Below are 18,214 nucleotides of genomic sequence, written 5' to 3' on the forward strand. Positions count from 1 at the left end.
TATCCCATATCTCATCCTACAGGGCCAGGGGAATTGTCCTGTCCTTATACAAGACTAAGAAAGTCTAACACATGGATAGGATACTAGGAGTAGAGCATGGCCCCTAAATTCAGATCTCTGCATTACTGTCAAGGAGCCTCTTCCCAAAAGATTAAGGTCCTCAGTGACTCCCAGGCACAGCCCAGCACCCGGAGTAATGTTACAATGGCCCTTTGTGAAATGGCCCTTTGTCTCAGAAAACAATGACTTCTGGGTTCTTTACCAGACAGCAGCTCAGTGTGGAGATGTCACTTGGATGCTTCAGCAGACAGATCTCCCAGGCCCAGCTGGCTGATGTTTGCTGCTGGTGGGACCCAGGGTGAGTCACATACCAAAACGGTGCATAGGAACATGTTGTCTAGTATACCGGGGAGGTGAGGGGCTGAGCACGCCATGTTTCTTTGTATCCTGACACAGCTAATGGTATTTATGCCCAAACCTGGTAGGCAAAATTAACATTTCTTTCATTTTCCTCCATCTCAGCTGTCCCTGATATAGGGAACAAAAAAAAAAAAAAGAGGAGAGAGAAAGAGAAAGACACACAGACAGAGCGAGACAGACAGACAGACAGACAGACAGACAAAGACAGAGAGACAGAGAGGCAGAAAGAGACAGAGAGAGACAGAGACAGGGACAGACAGAGAGAGAGAGTAATAGATGTTGCTTCTCTCTCCTACAAAGAATCCAAATGTCCCCTCTGGGGCAAGAATCAGAAAGTCTTCTCCCACCAGAAAGGCTGAGAACACTACCCCACCCAGACACAGAAACAGGCTGATGACCCATGGTCAGGCAAGCCGAAGCTCACAGCTGAGATACTGTGTGCTGTATCTCAGGGGCGTGAGATACAGCTCAAGGAGGACTGGAGTCCCTCATGATACTGGCAGAGTCTAGGTCTGCAGACAGTGAGGAGAGGATGCCCTCAGGTCCTCACAAACTAGAGACAGACATAGGCTAGACTTTGAATTGCCATTCTTTAACTCCCGCTGCTTTCCTGAGCTTAAATCCGGAGTTTTCTGCCAATTCTACAAGACACAGATAACCCCTAGCACACTCACTTATGGTTGAATCAGCCCTCCTTAGCGTCTTTCATTTGTAATCAGGAACTTTGCCTGATGCTGGAAAAGATACAGCCTGAAAATAAATTTCCCAAAATCCACAGAAAAAAATTTAATATGCCAACACATTATCACAGGATTAATTAAAACCACAAAAACAGGGCAGGGGTTGGGATAGCACATGCTTGTCATCTCAACCCCTGGGAGATGGAGGCAAGGGGATTAGGAGTTCAGCATCTTCCCAGGCTACACAGCAAGTTCGAGGCTAGCCCGGGCTTTATAAGATCCTGTCTAAAAAGAGAAAGGAAACTTTTTTCCCCTAACTGTGAAAATGGGAAACAGAGTTTATGTCCAAAGTAGCCTGGTTAGTTGAACTCCGAGTCTTTTGCTTGGAGAGGTGAGCAGTCATCCGAGTGGAAACATGAAGGAGGCAAGCTCACAAGACAGACAGGAAAGTGGAAACAAGACACCAAAGGGTATGCACGAGACAGGAGGGGAGCGCTCGGGACTTAGAACTGCTTTCGTTTAGGGGTCCCATCTCCAGTCTCTGCAACAGTGGGCCTTGAGCTAATTTTTGAAGAATAAAGAAATAAGTGAGTGTGTGAACTATTGGTGCAGGAGGGCATGGGGAAACACCATTAACTGCTATTAGTGACTGTGGTAGGTTTGTTAGACATTTAAAAGTTTTCTTCTTTCCCTAGTCCCAGCTCTTTTCATCATGTGTTTCTGTTTTCCTGAGAAAAGGGAGAAAGGTAATGTTTTTCTTAGGCCAAACCACTGATAGGTGACCCAACTTGCCCTAATATTTATGGGTCCTCCCTAGAGACCTCAGATGCACTGGAGCAGAGCAGTAAAGGCAAAGGAACAAATGTTCCCCTTGCCAACTGGAAATGCTTGAGGAGACAATCCATTAAGAAGCCTGGCCCTGCCTCCAGCAAACACCACCTTCCTGTGGGCAGTGCACACGGGTGACCTTCACAACCCACAGCCAGAGCCTGGAACAGAAGAGACAGTCTGGGGCAATCAAGCGTCATCAGGTACCCAGGCCAAGTTAAAGGCCTTCCCACCCCCACCCCACGCCCACTCCCACCCCACTCTGCTTCCTTGCCTGCCACCACTCAGCGCACAGTGCAGAGTCTAAACAATGGCAGATTCAATAGCTAGAGGGAGTTCAAAAGGGTTGACTGACATCAGATTGGCATTCAGCAGAGGCTGCTACCAACTCAGCAAGTGGGATCCGGTTCCATTCCAGAATGACTAAGCAGGGAAGCAGGATGTCAGCAGTGCTGCTGAAGCCAGGGGGTGGGCTTCAGGCAGCCCTGAACTCTCCCGGCAGGAGAGTAGAGAGGATTGAGCCTGCCAGGTGAGCTGAGAAGAAATGCAGTGTGCAACAAAACCACCCAGAGAGCTAGCTGCACACCTGCCAGGGCCCTCTCCAGATTGCACTCTCCCTCTCTGTCTCCCTCTCCCTCTCCCTCTCCCTCTCCCTCTCCCTCTCCCTCTCCCTCTCCCTCTCCCTCTCCCTCTCCCTCTCCCTATCCCTATCCCTCTCCCTCTCTCCTCACTCCACTCTCTCTCCCCCTCTAACACACACACACACACACACACACACACACACACACACATTCTTTGTGAAGCAGGGAATCATACAAAAGAAAATGTTGCAGGGCACCACCCTCAAGGCTCCACTTCACTAATTCTGTCCCTTTACTTTCCTGCAGCTGCCACTTCCCCTTATTCTATCAAAACAAGCTCTGTCCATCTGCCCCTACAAGGCATGTCATCTGTGATATGTCTTCTTCCTTACGATGGGCTGCCACCATGCTTAGCAGTCATCCCCAGTGTTGTGACAGCTGGCCCACTCAATGCTGGCCTCAGTTCTGTCCTCTTCTCTGGGCTCAACCAGCACCCCTTCTCCCAAGTTCTAGGTCCCAGCTCCGAAGGACTGTTCCCCCAAGATTCTGTAGTGCAGCCACCAGATGTCTATGTCCTGATTCTATAGAACGACCAGCCTCTGAGTAGCCAGCACCTGTCACCCTAGCTCCTCACTTCACCTCATCTGCACATAGGGTGATAGCTGCTTCCTGATGCTACTGGTTGGAGATACCCTAGGCTTATTTAACCCTTTGCCTAACAATAGAAGTTAAATCAATGCCCTTTGTCAAATTCTCTTAAAATAATAATTGCGACCAACCACCTCTCTAAATAATGCTTACAAGTGACTTTCTATAGCACCCATTAGTTGTCTAGGTTGTCTTTCAATTGATATAAAAGTCATGCTTATGCTTTAATTTTATAATCATAAAATATATGGATCTATATAGCATAGATGTATGTTATAATTATATAAATGTATATGTCTATATAGCGTTTTATCCATTGGACTCCTTCTGATACAGGAGAAACACTCATGAAAAAGGTGTCAAGTTGAACTTGCTAATGAAGGCATGCCTCTGGAAGCTTTGATGGAGGGCCACCTCCCCCTAGCTTTAGGTGAGCAGGAGAGCTTTTCATCTATCATGCTGAAATGACACTTCTCAAGAAGCTGTGGTCAAGACCTAACTGGAACTTACCACCCACTAAACTGCTCAACTCATTGCCATTTCTCAGTTAACTCTAAAATATTTTCATTAGGCACAGTTGAATAATTCAAGAGCACATGGCCCCTAAATGGCTAGGGTTTCCAGAAGAAAGGATAAGGAGAGAGTGAGTTCTAAAGGAAGAGGTCTGCTCAAGGAAAACAAGACCCAATCAGATAAGGGATTGCTATAGAGCAACACACAGAATGAGTATGCAATCTAACTGTTCATAAAGACCAAAGGGAGGCCATTGCACTTCAAGTCGGGAGGATGGAAAGACTATTAAAATCACAGGTGGTTGCAATAACCACGTATACATTTGGTGCTGAATTTCTAATCCCCATCTCCTTACTTTGGGAGCAATTAGTCTCGGGTGAAAAATTGCACTTGCAGCTAATTGCACCTGCAATTACCTACTTCCGGGTGCAATTAGCCACTTGAACCTAATTCTGAGTGTGCAAGTGTTTAATTGCCTATGTGAGGAGGTGATTCCAGACACAGTTAGTTGTGCCCTCAGTCTTTGCACCTGCAACTAATTGTGACTAACAAAGGAAGGCTCCATACAAGTCAGGTTGGAGGCACATATGGTGACCCCCATTTGAAAATCCAAGACTTGGATTGGTTGAAATAATAGAAGAACGAGTGTGGAAAGGGCAACTGGAGGGCAGATTATTAGAAATTGTCACTGTTCTTCAGATGTATGGCAGTATCAATCTGTACCTCCCCTTCCTCCATTCATGTTCCTCCCAGACTACGGAGTATCCGGTCAGCTAATTATAGGCAAGTACCCCGCCTTGACTGACACGAGCTACTACAAAGATAGAAGTAACTCTACTGCTAACATTGAAGAACATTCATAGACACTAGTGAGAAGCACAATCCAGCTGCTTCCCCATTTGGGAGTTAACCCTGGTGAGGCTGTTCAAAGCATTTAGGAAACAGGTATGCTTGTATGACATGCTCCCACTGAGTACTAACTCACATTATTAAACAAGGTCTCTGCCTTCCATCTCAGCTCGGCACTATGAATGAATGTTGAAGATCTACTATCCGCTTGGTATATGCAAGTGTTCATGGGCTCATTGGGAAATTCTGTTTGTTCTGCCTTTTTACAAATATCTATTTATCAAGCCCTCTTGGAACTCACATACAAGTGAGGAACCAGATGTTAAATAACTATTTACACAATTAATGTCCTCATTACAGAGACTGAGAGAATGCGTGATTAGGACCTGCCCTAGGCTGAGAGTTTGGGTTAGGATTCTCCAAAGAACTGATGCTTGAGCCCATGTTTAAAATACTACTAGAGAGAGATGAGGGGAGAGGGTTCCAGACAGAGGGGATGAAGATGTCAAGGCTCTGAGGCAGGAAGAAACACAACAGCCTTGAAAATGGAAAGAAGGCCAATGGGAGCAAAGGGGTATGAGGTTGAAATGAGGTTTCCTTTCTTTAAAAAAAAAAAAACTCATAAAATCTATCCTGACTGCAGCTTCCTCTCCTCCACTCCTCCAAGGTTTTCCCACCTCCCCTCTCACTAAAATGCACCACCCCCGTTCTTTCCGCCGGGGCAGCCATCTTCCAGTAACTCGCCAAAACGACGAACACTAAAGGAAAGAGGAGAGGTACTCGGTATATGTTCTCTAGACCTTTTAGGAAACATGGAGTCGTTCCTTTGGCCACAAACATGCGAATCTACAAGAAGGGTGATATTGTAGACATCAAGGGAATGGGCACTGTTCAAAAAGGAATGCCCCATAAGTGTTACCACGGCAAAACCGGAAGAGTCTACAATGTCACCCAGCATGCCGAGGGCATCATTGTAAACAAGCAAGTTAAAGGCAAGATTCTGGCCAAGAGGATCAATGTGCGGATTGAGCACATCAAGCACTCAAAGAGCAGAGACAGCTTCCTGAAGCGGGTGAAGGAGAACGATCAGAAGGAAAAGGAAGCCAAAGAGAAGGGCACCTGGGTTCCGCTGAAGCGCCAGCCTGCGTCACCCAGAGAAGCCCACTTTGTGAGGACTAACGGAAAGGAGCCTGAGCTGCTGGAGCCCAGTCCATACGGATTCATGGCCTAATGTACACAAAGGAAAGGAAGGATCTGGACTGCAAAGTCAAAAAACAAAACAAACAAACAAAAAAAGCACACCCCCCCCTTATCTCCCCCAAGAAAAGAGAAGGACACCAGGCCAACACAGGCACAAGATACACTAAGACCAGGCCCAAACCTTCACATCAAGGCTGGACAAGGCAACCCAGTAGGAGGAAAGGGCACCCAAGAGCAGGCAAAAGAGTCCCACTCTTAGGAGTCCCACAAAACCACCAAGCTAACAGCCATAACATACACACAGAGGATGAAGCACAGACCTACGTAGGATCCATGATTGCAACTTCAGTTTCCCTGAGCCCCTACGAGCCCTGCTTAGTTGATTCCACAAGCTGAGTTCTCCCAAAGTCCTCAACTCCTCTGGCTCCTCTTACAGTTCTTTCCCCCCACTTCTATGGGATTCCCCAAGCTCCAAGTGAGGGATTCAATGGAGACCTCCAAGTTGGTATCTCTCTCAACATAACATTTAACTATGAGTCTCTGTATCCATTCCCATCCGCTGCATTAGGAAGCCTCTCTGAGGAAGACGGGACTAGGCATTGATCTGTAAGTATAGTAGAACATTATAGTAGTAATCATTTTACTGATTATTTATTTATTTCTTGGGCCAGTCGAGTTTGGTTCTGCCTTAGGTCTCTGCAGCTTCCAGTTCCTGGTCATCCAAGCAGTGTCATGGTGTGGGGCTAAATTGCACCAGTTATTGATTGGCCACGCCCATAAGCATCACCATTGCCGTAGCACATCTTGCTGGGAGGACAGATGGTAGGTTGAAGAGTTTGTAGCTGGGCTAGTGACCCAGTTCCACCATTGGAAACCTGGCCTGTTTGTAATAGATTGTTGGTTCAGGCTCCATATCTTCCATTACTTAGGCTCACCCTCATAGATTCCAGAGAGTTTCCACTGCACTGGGTTTCCACAGCACTCCCCAAATGCCCTCCAATTCCAGTGCTTTCCCCCATAATTTCTCCCTCCATCACTCCCCAACCCACCTGGTCCCTCCCACTCCCATGCTCACTTGCCCCTAGTCCACAGGCAAAATCTATCCTATTTCCTTTTCCCAGGGAGATCCCTGCATCCCCCACCCCCACACCCATCCAAACTTTCCTTGTTATTTAGCCTCTCTGTGTCTGTGGTCTGTGACATGATTATCTTTTATTTAACAACTAATGTCCACTCATATGTGTGGAGTGCATACTATGTTTGTCTTTCTGGGGTGACTTCTTTTTTCTAGTTCTCCATTTACCTGCAAGTTTCATGATTTCATTTTTTTAAAACATCTGAATAATACTCCATTGTGCAGATGTAAAACTTTTTTTTAAAAAAATCTATTTTTTAGTTAATGTTTTAAAAAGTATGCAACACTTCATGAAAACCCAATGGCCATCCACTAGAATGAAGGGCATATGAGCCACAGCTGTATGGAAATCTTGGTGTAAGACATTTTTTACTCCTCTTCCTCCAATTTTACTAAACACCCCCAGGACCTTAGAACAGCCAGTGAGATGAGGTAGAGAACCAAACTGCAGATCAGTCTCTGCCTGAAACTACACAGTTGTGAGCTTCAGCTTAGGTCAGATAAATATAGTTTAGGCAAGACTTTTAGTACTTGAAAATAAATATCATTACCAAATGTATACCTTTATGATTGTTACAAGTTACCCAGAAAGCTATTGGATCTTCCTGAGATGACTCTTAAGCATTCGGAGCAGGAATGCACCTACGTGTATCCACTAAGTGGGAGAAACACCATCTCTCCTTGACTGCACGGCTCTGAACTAGTCCATGAAGGCAGTCAGGGCATAAGAGTACTAAAGTGCCCCAGTGTATGGGATTGTTGGGGGTCAGTAATGGGAGGGTGGATCGGGAGGGGAACACCCATATAGAAGGGGAGGGGGAGGGATTAGGGGGCTGATTGGCTGGAAACTGGGAAAGGGAATAACATTTGAAATGTAAATAAGAAATACCCAATTTAATAAAAATGGAATTAAAAAAAAGTACTGAGGTGCGTGACCCTTCCAGGACTAAGGGTGGAGAGGGCAGGGAGTGTTCCATAAAGATAACAAGGAACCTAAGATTTGGATGGACCAGGCATTACTTAGGAATAATGGTGAACACACACAGGATGGTGTCCATTCCCTGCCCAACGAGATGTCTTCAGAAGACTGGTCTGGCTAGACTGGATGGCAAGAAACAAAAGAAGCAGGCTGGGTAGAACAGGAACTAAAGCCAGGTGGACAAAGATTCAAATGCCAGGCAATCAGTGTTAGGAGTCTCAAGCACTGAACCCGGCTTCTCCTCAGACTCTAAACCAAGAACGTGATGACTTGGTTTCAATCCAAAGTGATAGTTCTTGCAACTAACTCCTTCTGGGGGGTGGAGTTAAGTCCTTCCCAGGTGTTTCTTCTGTACTCACTATCTGACCCCATCACTGTGAAAATATGCCTTCCCTTCCCTTCCTAGACCCATCAACAGTTTCTGATCAAGAAAGTAGTTCAGAAAGTTATCAAGGATTGGGGAGGCACATTGCCCCCTACCTAGGCTGGCCTTCTTCCTAGAAGGTACTCTTGCTTGGCTTCTCTTCAGCATCAATGACACTCTCTTAGGCAAAGTCGCCACCCCTACTGACCACACCAGACACCACCTCCACATTCTCCTTGACTGGCTTCATTGTCTTCTCGTTCATGAAAGTAAACTGTCATTTACTGTCCTTATCCTCGTAGGATGTCATCTGCAAGAAAACAAGGATTGGGCTTTCACACCATGGCCTGTCCTTGACTGCTCAATAAGTAAGTGGTAGACACTGAATGATTCTAAATGGCTCAGGCTCCAGGCTATCTTCTCTTACTCCATAAGAGGTAAGGAAGTTAACCCTTTTCCAGAAAAGAGAAAACAGGAAAGTAACCTAGGTGTCTCCACCATGCCAGTTGATCCTGGAATGCTGTTCTCGAGTGCAATGCATTCTAATGAAAACTCTGGGGAAACTGTTTCAGAGGAAACCATTTTTAAAAAAATGTCATTTCCACCTGGAGAATTTACCCAACCTTTGAACCAATTTCAAAATACAGTTCTTTAATGCAGATTTGACAAATTTGAAATCTCTTACACGAAACTGTTTTTCATTGAATGTATGCCCGGCCTGTACCACAGTTTAAGTTATGGGTTTTTAATGGGGTAAAACCCTTCTATAAAAATCATCAATATACCAAAACTGCCTCTCAGAAGTTGATGAGTTTGGAGCATTGATTCTGTCCCTGAAAATCCCAACCTTGTCATTGGCACCCTGGGCAATTCTAATAATAAAAAGTGGCTAAGGAGTTATAATGAATACCTAATGAACCATTTTGTATGTCTATGTGGCTTCTCCAGCAGTAAATAAGTCAATGAGCCTTGCGAAATACATATCTTTAGTGGTAAGTTCATAAACAAGAATCTTGTTTTTCTACCATGACTTGAAGGCCATTCTTTTTATAACACAACTGAAATTTTTATAACTTTTATACATCTCCATAAGCTGCTTTAAGCAGGCAGGCAACCTAACCCATATATGATATTTACAATGGCCTTGGGGTACGGAAGCTAGGGGAGGGGAGCATGTAGGAAAGTCAATGTAACAACCATTTTCTAGTAGCCAGCGTAGGCTATGAGAAAACTCAATGGTAAACAGTGTTGTGGGAACTCCCATGACTGCAAGGCCAGGAGAAGACTTGATCAAACACCATGGGCTAAATGAAGAACAGAGGTGTGGCTTCTACCCCATAGGTCATGCTCAGTGGGCCATGGCCCTGGTCCCAGGCTAGGTCAGCCAAAGGCAGCCGATGACTGGAAAATCTCCTCTCTCAGTGTAGTATGTTCACCTGATCCCTGCCAAAGGTTTTAACTATATTGTTCCACCCACTTCCTCAACTGGAAATGGGGTGACTGCTTCCCCTCCTATTGGCTCAGATGCTGTGACCCAGAGCTTGCCCTGTCTATCTCGCCAACTTCCCTTCCAGAAGCCAAATATAACCAACCCTTTCCCGACTCACAAAAAATTCCAGTCAGACTGCTATGCACGGTGACCAATGGCCCGAGAACCTCTGGCCAACTCTGCCCACAGCCAAAAATAGCAACCACTAGGTTAGTATGGGGTTGGGAGTTTTGTTTTTCCTGTTGTTGAGACTTCGATGGAAGTTTCTTCTATATTTTTGTGTTGAATTTTGTTTTGTTTTTGAAAAGTGGATGAGGTAACAAGAATTTGCTACTTCAGCTTCCCATATTAGGTACACTGGTTTAGCCCAGTCACTGTGGGCCATGACTGGAAAGGTATTCACCACTTAAAATTGACCACTCATCCACAAAAAGAGAGCTTGACAACTCTGTCCAGCATTGCTTCCTGCCTGGCCAAGGTTGTGGTGAGACCCAATCCCCAGAGAGTCTCATCCTCCACCCACCTAAAGACAGGCTGGAGGCTTAATGGGGATCTTTCCATGGCAATACCCATAATGCACTGGACCTCAGACATGTTTTGTGCTTCTCGAGCTGTTAATGCCCTCTGCAAGTACTAGAGGGAGACTCTGATTATTCATTTATTTAAAAAAAAAACTGTAGTGCTCAACAACCAAGTCCCCTTCTGATCTGCTTTATGACATGCAAGGCTCTTATCAAGCTGGTTTTTCTGCAGGCCAACAGACACATCTTATTAAGTCTTACCTAGCGGGTGAAGTTAAATTGAAGCATGCTAAAGAGATAGAGGCTGAAGAAGATGATTATCTTCTTGATGCCCTGTTTCCAAATGCGATGAATAATAAACAATTTTGCAAAACTATAACCTTCAATTGTCGGCATCATCTTTGTACTTCTATTCTTCAAAGACAGACCACTTTCTGGCTTTATGCTTCCACCTAGGAAAATAAAAAAATTAAAAAAACACTCCCTCAACTTCTCTATGTGTAAGCACACTGCACAAGTATATTCATTTCTTGTCATGCTGTATGCTGTCCCGGAATCAATAAATAATTTATGTGCTTAATGCATTTATCAGCTTTCCTGTTTCACAATAACACCTGCTTGAATAAAGGGGTTCAGTCTTGTGATTCACACTGCACACACAGACACAGACACAGACACACACACACATGCACACATACACATGCACACATACACATGCACACACGCATGCACACATACACATGCACACACACATGCACATACACACATACACACATGCACACATACACATGCACACACACATGCACATACACACATACACACACATGCACATACACACATACACACACATGCACACATACACATGCACACACACATGCACATGCACACATACACATACACACATACACACACATGCACACATATACATACACACATACACACATACACACATACACACATGCACACATGCACATGCACACACACATGCACATGCCCACACACACATACACACATGCACACATACACATGCACACACACATGCACATACACACAAATGCACACATAAACATGCACACATATACATGCGTACACACATGCACACGTATACACATGCACAATACACATACACACATGCACACATACATATGCACAATACACATACATACACATGCACACATACATATGCACTCATACACATGCACACACACATGCACATACACACATACACACATGCACACACACATGTATACATACACATGCACACACATACACTAACACACATGCAAACATACACATGTATACACACACATGCACACACACATATACACATTTCCTATATACTCATGTCAAAGACATCTTCTATATTAACAGAAAACAAGCAACCTCCTAGGTCTTTCTCCACCATGATATTAACTTTGCATCCTATCCAACAAGCAAGTGATACATGATAACAAGTCCCCACACTTTGCAGAAGCTAAAAGCTAATGACCCACACCAAAGAAAAGCATAAGCTAAGACTTGCACATCACATTATTTTTTGAAACGGCTTCCCTTCTTTGTTTGTTTGTGTTTTTTTTTTCTTTTGTTTTGTTTTCATTTTTTTCACCCAAGAAAGGTTTCCATTATTCCAGGGCCACTTAGGCTGCAGAAAGCACACAGCTCCTAAGTTGTTGAACTTATGCTGTCGAAGTTGCCTTCCTTTTCAAAATATTGTGTCTGTCATTAAGATCTGCCTGTGAGCACCTCGCAATGCCAAGCATGGTACCAGGTGCGTGTGCTTGGCAGAACTCACCTCTACTGCCGCCCACGGGCTCCAACTTGGATTCGAGCATGTCATCACTCACACCCTTGTGGCAGCAGCATCTTGGGGCGCCACCATTATGACAACAAGCAGCAGGCAAGAGCACAAGGGGCAGCAGCTGCTTCGGGGAAAGTCAGGTGACTGCGCCTGGTTAGGGCCTGTCTTTCTGCTCCACTGCCTGCCCCCACCCCTTCCCACTTGGAAGGCTTTAGTGTTTAATTGTGCCATAAAAGGATCACCGTCCTGGTAGATTCTTAGAGGAAGGACTCTCAAAGATCATCTAGTCTAGCCTACTCATTTTACAAATAGAGAAATAGAACACCACGTCAGGGAGACGGAAGCCGGAGAGCAGGGGTTACGCCCTTGGCTAAGATCGCACAGATTATCCTTTCAGCACGGAGACTGGAATTAAGAATTTTCAGTGGAATGGCAGCGTCTTCTCCACTGCCCTAGTGGCTTCCCAACACTCGCTAAGCACAGTTCACATGGCAAAGTACATTTGATGCCTTGACCCTACGGGTGTGCGCACACGTAACTGCCAAAAAGTTTCCCAAAACAACACTGGCCTTTGCTAGGTGCTGGTCTTTAGTTTCCATTACTCCATCTTCATTATGGATTATTCCCGAGCTTGCTTAACGGCACGTATATTAAACACAGAACAATACAGAGATGAGCATGGTATCTATTCAAAGACAACGACGCACGAACCTTTTCTGGTTTTACACATTTACCAAATGGTGCTTTTCTCTGCAGGGATAATATCTCAAGGTGTTCAGGCCTGTGTTTTGCACTGCCCTCTGGATACATCTACCAGTGGATACCTCTACTCCGTGTCTAAGGAGGAGGGGTTCCAATTAGATGCAGCACTGGGTTCTTCCCAGCTTTAACTCATCACATATCAAATCGAGAACAATCTCACTGTCTAATTGCTCCTCAGTCCTGAGTGGCAGGATGATCTGGGAGAGGAAACTGGACATAGAGCCAGGCCCTTGGCTTTAGTCCTGGCTGTAGTATTAAAAACAAAAACAAAAACAAAAACAAAAAACAAAAAAAAACCCCAAAATGTGCACATTTCCGTGAGTTTCCTTTGTTTTACTGCTGCTCATCTGAAAACCAAGCTGTTGCTAGTTGACCGAGTTCTAAGAAGTGAATGAAATGATGCACATTAAAGCAATAGACAGCCCTGTACACGAGACCAATCCTGGCAGAGCAATGGTGATCAAGTCTCACATTTCAAAGAAAGTAGGGTGTCTCGAGATGTTTCTGCGTTTTTTCATCAAAACACCTGCAGAGTGCATTCTGAGTGCGTTTGCTCCAACAAAGAAAAACCATACCCTGAAACTGGCTCGTTTTTAAATGCTTTTTTTTTTTTGCAGGTGTTTGGAGAAGAGGGTTGACCCTAAATTTTGAAGCTGTTCAGCATCCTCTTCCAACAACGACAAAATGTCCTCATAACCAGAGACGATGCTATTCTTGAAAGAAAATCATAATGAGTCTTAGCTTGAAAGACATTCTCGAAGAGCTGTCAGTGGTGAACTGAGGAACGGAGGAACCGTGACAATCTCAGGTGGTACAGACATGCCGGAAGAGGCTGGGGTCAAAGTGAGGCTGAGAAAAGGAAGAGTAGCACCCAGTGTGGACCCAGCTGCTTATCAAAAATGCATCTCCCTGGGAAGTGGCTGGGCTTAGCCAGGGCTCTCCGGTTTTGGACTCACTTAGGCCAACTAGCTGCAACAACACTTAATCATTTAGCAACACATCAATGTGCCTGTGGTAGCTTCATCAAGGAGAGTTAGGACACCCGACTGTTGAGTACATGCCAATGTTTATAAAGTAATGCATTTGTGGCCAGGTGGGGAAGGCATGAGTTCTACTAAGGTAGGACGGGTCATGGGCATCTGTCTTCCCACTGCAACAGCTGCTACCACTGCTGTGATACCCAGAACACAGGTTGTTATGCAGTTCTAAAGGAGAAGAAGGAACTTGGCATGGGTGGGGTAAGTGGAGGTGGCATGGGAGGGGGCATGTTCTATTTCCCAAAATAGCACCTTGCTTTTATCCCTGAACAGTTAACAGAAAGAAAGAAAAAAGCAAAGAAATCTCTTGGGAAAAGAAACTAAAGAAAAGGCTGTGTGTCTTCCAATGGATAGTCTATGACCATTTATGGTTGCCATTATCCATGTCAAAAGACGGCTGATCTGGTATTTTTGAATGGCACCCTTTTCGCATACTCATTTTTATGAAGTTGCCTTATTCATAAAGGCCTCCTAAGTAGAGCATTTGACAATAGAACACCCACAATGGTAAAAGATGGCTCAGGGATAAACATCCTTGGCTGTTCCCTCTCCTTCCGTAGCCAAGTCTGCCTTCCTCTTCTCTAATGCCTGTTCCATGGAGCCCATACTCCAAGGACTTTCCCAACTCCTTCACCAAACTCACTCTATGCAAGCAACTCCCTGTATCTTGGTGGGACAGTACGTGGCCTTCTATTCCTGCTTCCACAGGGGCATTGTTCTAACCAGGATACAACCTGTCCCATCCCTGTTCCCCACCAAGAGTGTACCTCACCCTCCCATGACCTCTAGAGATATGATCTATATCCTCCTTATCCTCCAAGAGACCATTTCTCTTCTACTTGTCTCTCTTGCATCATCGTCTCGCCTGTCAGCACTCTACGTCTCTGCCCATGTGTGAGTGGATGAATCTCTTCTGTATCTCAGATCTTGCCATGACATCAGAGACTTCAGTATCCAATATGGACAGCACGCTCAACACCTTTGACTCCTCTTCTCTAATTCCTGGTCTCCTGACTCTATGCCAGCCTTGGAAATCACCTGGAATCCCCCCCACCTGAGACCATCTCTGTTTTGTTTCGTTCTTTGCCTCCTTTGCTCTCTGTCTTAGTTTAGGGTTTCCATGGATGTGAGGAGACACCACGACCAAGGCAATTCTTATGGAGGAAAACATTTCATTGGGGCTGGCTTACAGTTTCAGAGGTTCAGTCCATTATCATCAAGGCAGGAAACATGGCAGCTTCTATGCAGGCATGACGCAGGAGGAACTGAGGGTTCTACATCTTGTTCCGCAGGCAAACAAGAGAAGAGTAGCTTCCGCATGGATAGGAGAAGGGTCTCCAAGCCCACCCCCACAGTGACACACTTCCTCCAACAAGGCCACACCTTCTAATATTGCTACTTCCTAGGCCAAGTGTATTCAAACCACCACACTCTCTAATCACAGCCATCTTTCCTGTGAATTTCACCAATTCCACCAAACCTATTTTCAGTGTCCTCGAGGCTCTCTCCTCCCCAGTTTTTTATACTTTCATTTTCCCCATTTTCTCAACTCCCTTGGGGTTTGCTTCCTTCCTCTGTCTACCTAGGCTCAACTATTCACCACTTCAAACATGCTTATCATGGCATTCTAAGTCAGCAGTCTGTGACTGTTTTATAATGTACATGCAACAGAGAAGCAAGGAAGTAACTGAGCTCACATTTCTAATGCTTTAGTTATTTTCCAATACAACTGGCATTTTGTTCATTTCAAGTATTCTACCTGTTGTAGTAAATATTTAAGTCCCAGCACAGGGCTTTTATTCTGATTTAAACCATTTAAGTTCCTTGATAAAAAAACAAACAAACAAACAAACAAAAAACCCACACCACTGGAAGCTTTTATATTTGCAATAAGTCTTAAGCCACATAATAACTGGGCAGCTGCCTGCCTCCATGCTGTTCAAATCTACTTCCCTATGATAACCCCGAGTTTTTATTTACTATTTACTATGTTTAACCTGGGCTCTCTTAATTCCAATCGGCCAGGCCTCAGGATCATGTTCTTATGGCTTACCTAACCAATGCAACTTCTATCTTTTCCTCTTTTTCCTGCACTCCTCCTCCTCCTCTTCTTTCCACTCCTTCTTCTGCTCCTCCCCTTCTCTTCCTCCTCCTCCTCTTCCTCTTCCTCTGTGCTTCTCTGAGCCCAAGCCCAGGAACCCTAAACCCTGACTAAGTCTCTTCTGCCCAGCTATTCACTGTTGGTGTCTTTATTTACCAATCAGCAATAACTTCAGGGCAGGGTCACAGGGCCTGGGGGCCCACACTTAGCATTACAATAAACAGTAAAAGACAAAACCTCAACATCTACCAAAATGGAGATGTAGAAAACATAAGACTTTAAAAGACAAAATCAAGTTTCTCTGTGTTCTCTGACATTCTCCTTGGATAATTTTACAAAACCCACATGATATAGGCATAGACTCCAGGCCATCACTCCTTTCTGCCTGTGACCACAGCTACATTCATGGAACCATCTGGACACAAGAATTCTATACTCTGCCAAGTGGCTACAAGATATCCAACACTGTCTCAGACTGACCTCACAACTTAACTCTTTTAGCCCAGGTAAAAGGAACTGTTAGCCCTCAAAGAGCCACAATCAAACCAAAGTACAAAAAGCTTCTTCGATCTCTACCTTCCTCCAACACCCGCCACTGTGCCTGACTTTGCCTGTGAGCATGAAATGACCATTGCATTAAATTGTTTTCACTTGGTGTGACTCTGTCCCAGGGCTTGCAAGACCACAAGAGAGTCTAATAAGCCAGGAAGTCCTCACTGGGTGCTGGAGAGGTCTCCTCTGCCTTCCCATGTCACTCAAATGTAAAACTTCACTAAACCTGACTGTCAGGGCAGGGGCAGGTGCATCATGGTGAACTCCAACTCAAACTCGGCCAGGGATGCCTCTGGCCTTTATTTAAGACCAGTTTCACACCTTGATTGTTCTACAAAGTTGCTTTAAAGGCGGGAAATAGAACCCCTCTAGATACTCTTTTCACTCAAATGCTTAGAGCATACCTGGCTTCACAACATGCCTCCACCTCGATCTCCTCTAGACTCAGCATCAGAGAAGGATTTTTCTATCAGAATCAAGAGATGAGCACAAAGAAGCAAATTGTAATGTCACAGCCTCGGGTAGACAAAGTGTAGGCCAGAATTTAAGTCCATCCTCCAAAGAAAGTGATTAGGAGAAGTGTTGTTGAAAGCCTAGGAGATGTGCAGTGTGGCCAAACTTCTCTCAATGGCTCTAGGGGATACCTTTTGTGTACACACACACACACACACACACACACTCACACTCACACACACACACCTGATGATACAGCCCTAGGTAAGAATAATCTACAGAAGACCTCAGGACTGCCACAGTATTGTCTTCGGGGTAAAGATGATTCCAACAAAACTCCCTCACTTTCTATCAGTCCTTCCGTATTCTCTTTCTCCTCTTCTGTCCCCACCACTATGTAACAGTTGGTCCATGGACTGTTCCTTTGCATCTGTGTGCCTGGAAGTCTGTCATAAATGCACACTCTTGAGTCTCATCCCCGAGAGGCTGAAGCAGTAACTGTGAAACTGGAAGCAGAGAATCTGCATTGGGACTTGGCTTTGCCATTACAGTTTGAGAACCACTAAAAGTAGAATCCTGTCTCTTCTTCCAATTTCGCATTCTTAACATGATTCCATCCAATCCATGCGGCCACATTCGTTCCACCCTCCAGCGTTATAAAGCCAATAGGTGTTCACAAGAAGAATCTAGACAGGAATAGAAGCATCAAAGATCTCACTTGCCTCAGCTGGCCAAGAGCTTCTCTCTCACAGTACCTTACTTCAGTCTGTGAAATCTCACTTCGTCCTCCTAGAGATGCCTTGCTTAAAGAAATTTGGTCTTCATACTCATAAGGAATATTGGGCAAATCTAGGAATATAATACACAGAATTCAAATAAAGTTGCCTGCAAGAAACCTGGAGAAACAAACATGCAGCCAACACTTTGTCTACAATTGATCTGTCTTTTGCCAAAGCCACCGCTTACTAATAGATCTCCAGAAAAAGACTTGAAAAAAATGGAGGTCTTAAGGCTAAACAAGAGAAATTAGTAGTATGGACATTTTTCCATCTGCTGCCTGCTTAGCGGTGGGATGTGAATTGGAGGAGGTATCATCTAAAACATGTTAACCTCACGTCAAACCATTCTTCCATGCACAGAATTTTGCTGAAATAGCCTTTGCCACTTTGACCAGTGAGGTAGTATCAGAATAAAGTAGGGTTTTCACCCCATCTCTCTGCTCCGAATCAAGGAAAAAGAGGTAGGAAGAAAAAGAAGAGTGCAATAAAGAAGGGATAGGGGAAGATGGAGAAGGGTACAGCAGC

At 44.8% G+C, this 18,214-nt stretch overlaps 1 protein-coding gene across 2 annotated transcripts; it reads left to right on the forward strand.

Annotated features, from left to right (window-relative positions):
- The first annotated feature begins 275 nt into the window (after window positions 1-275).
- On the forward strand, window positions 276-6,359 carry LOC134485594 (large ribosomal subunit protein eL21-like). Of its 2 annotated transcripts, XM_063282690.1 has the most exons (3): window positions 276-358; window positions 1,918-2,131; window positions 5,187-6,359. In XM_063282690.1, exon 3 carries the CDS (start codon window positions 5,307-5,309, stop codon window positions 5,748-5,750), a length of 444 nt encoding a protein of 147 aa, XP_063138760.1. In that variant the 5' UTR covers window positions 276-358; window positions 1,918-2,131; window positions 5,187-5,306; the 3' UTR covers window positions 5,751-6,359. The 2 variants fall into 2 exon arrangements, with proteins under 2 accessions (XP_063138760.1, XP_063138759.1); XM_063282689.1 differs by lacking the exon at window positions 276-358 and having other exon boundaries at window positions 1,385-2,131.
- Window positions 6,360-18,214: the final 11,855 nt, after the last annotated feature.

The sequence above is a fragment of the Rattus norvegicus genome, chromosome 2 (assembly GCF_036323735.1).
Source record: "Rattus norvegicus strain BN/NHsdMcwi chromosome 2, GRCr8, whole genome shotgun sequence".
NCBI classification, from domain to species: Eukaryota; Metazoa; Chordata; class Mammalia; order Rodentia; family Muridae; genus Rattus; species Rattus norvegicus.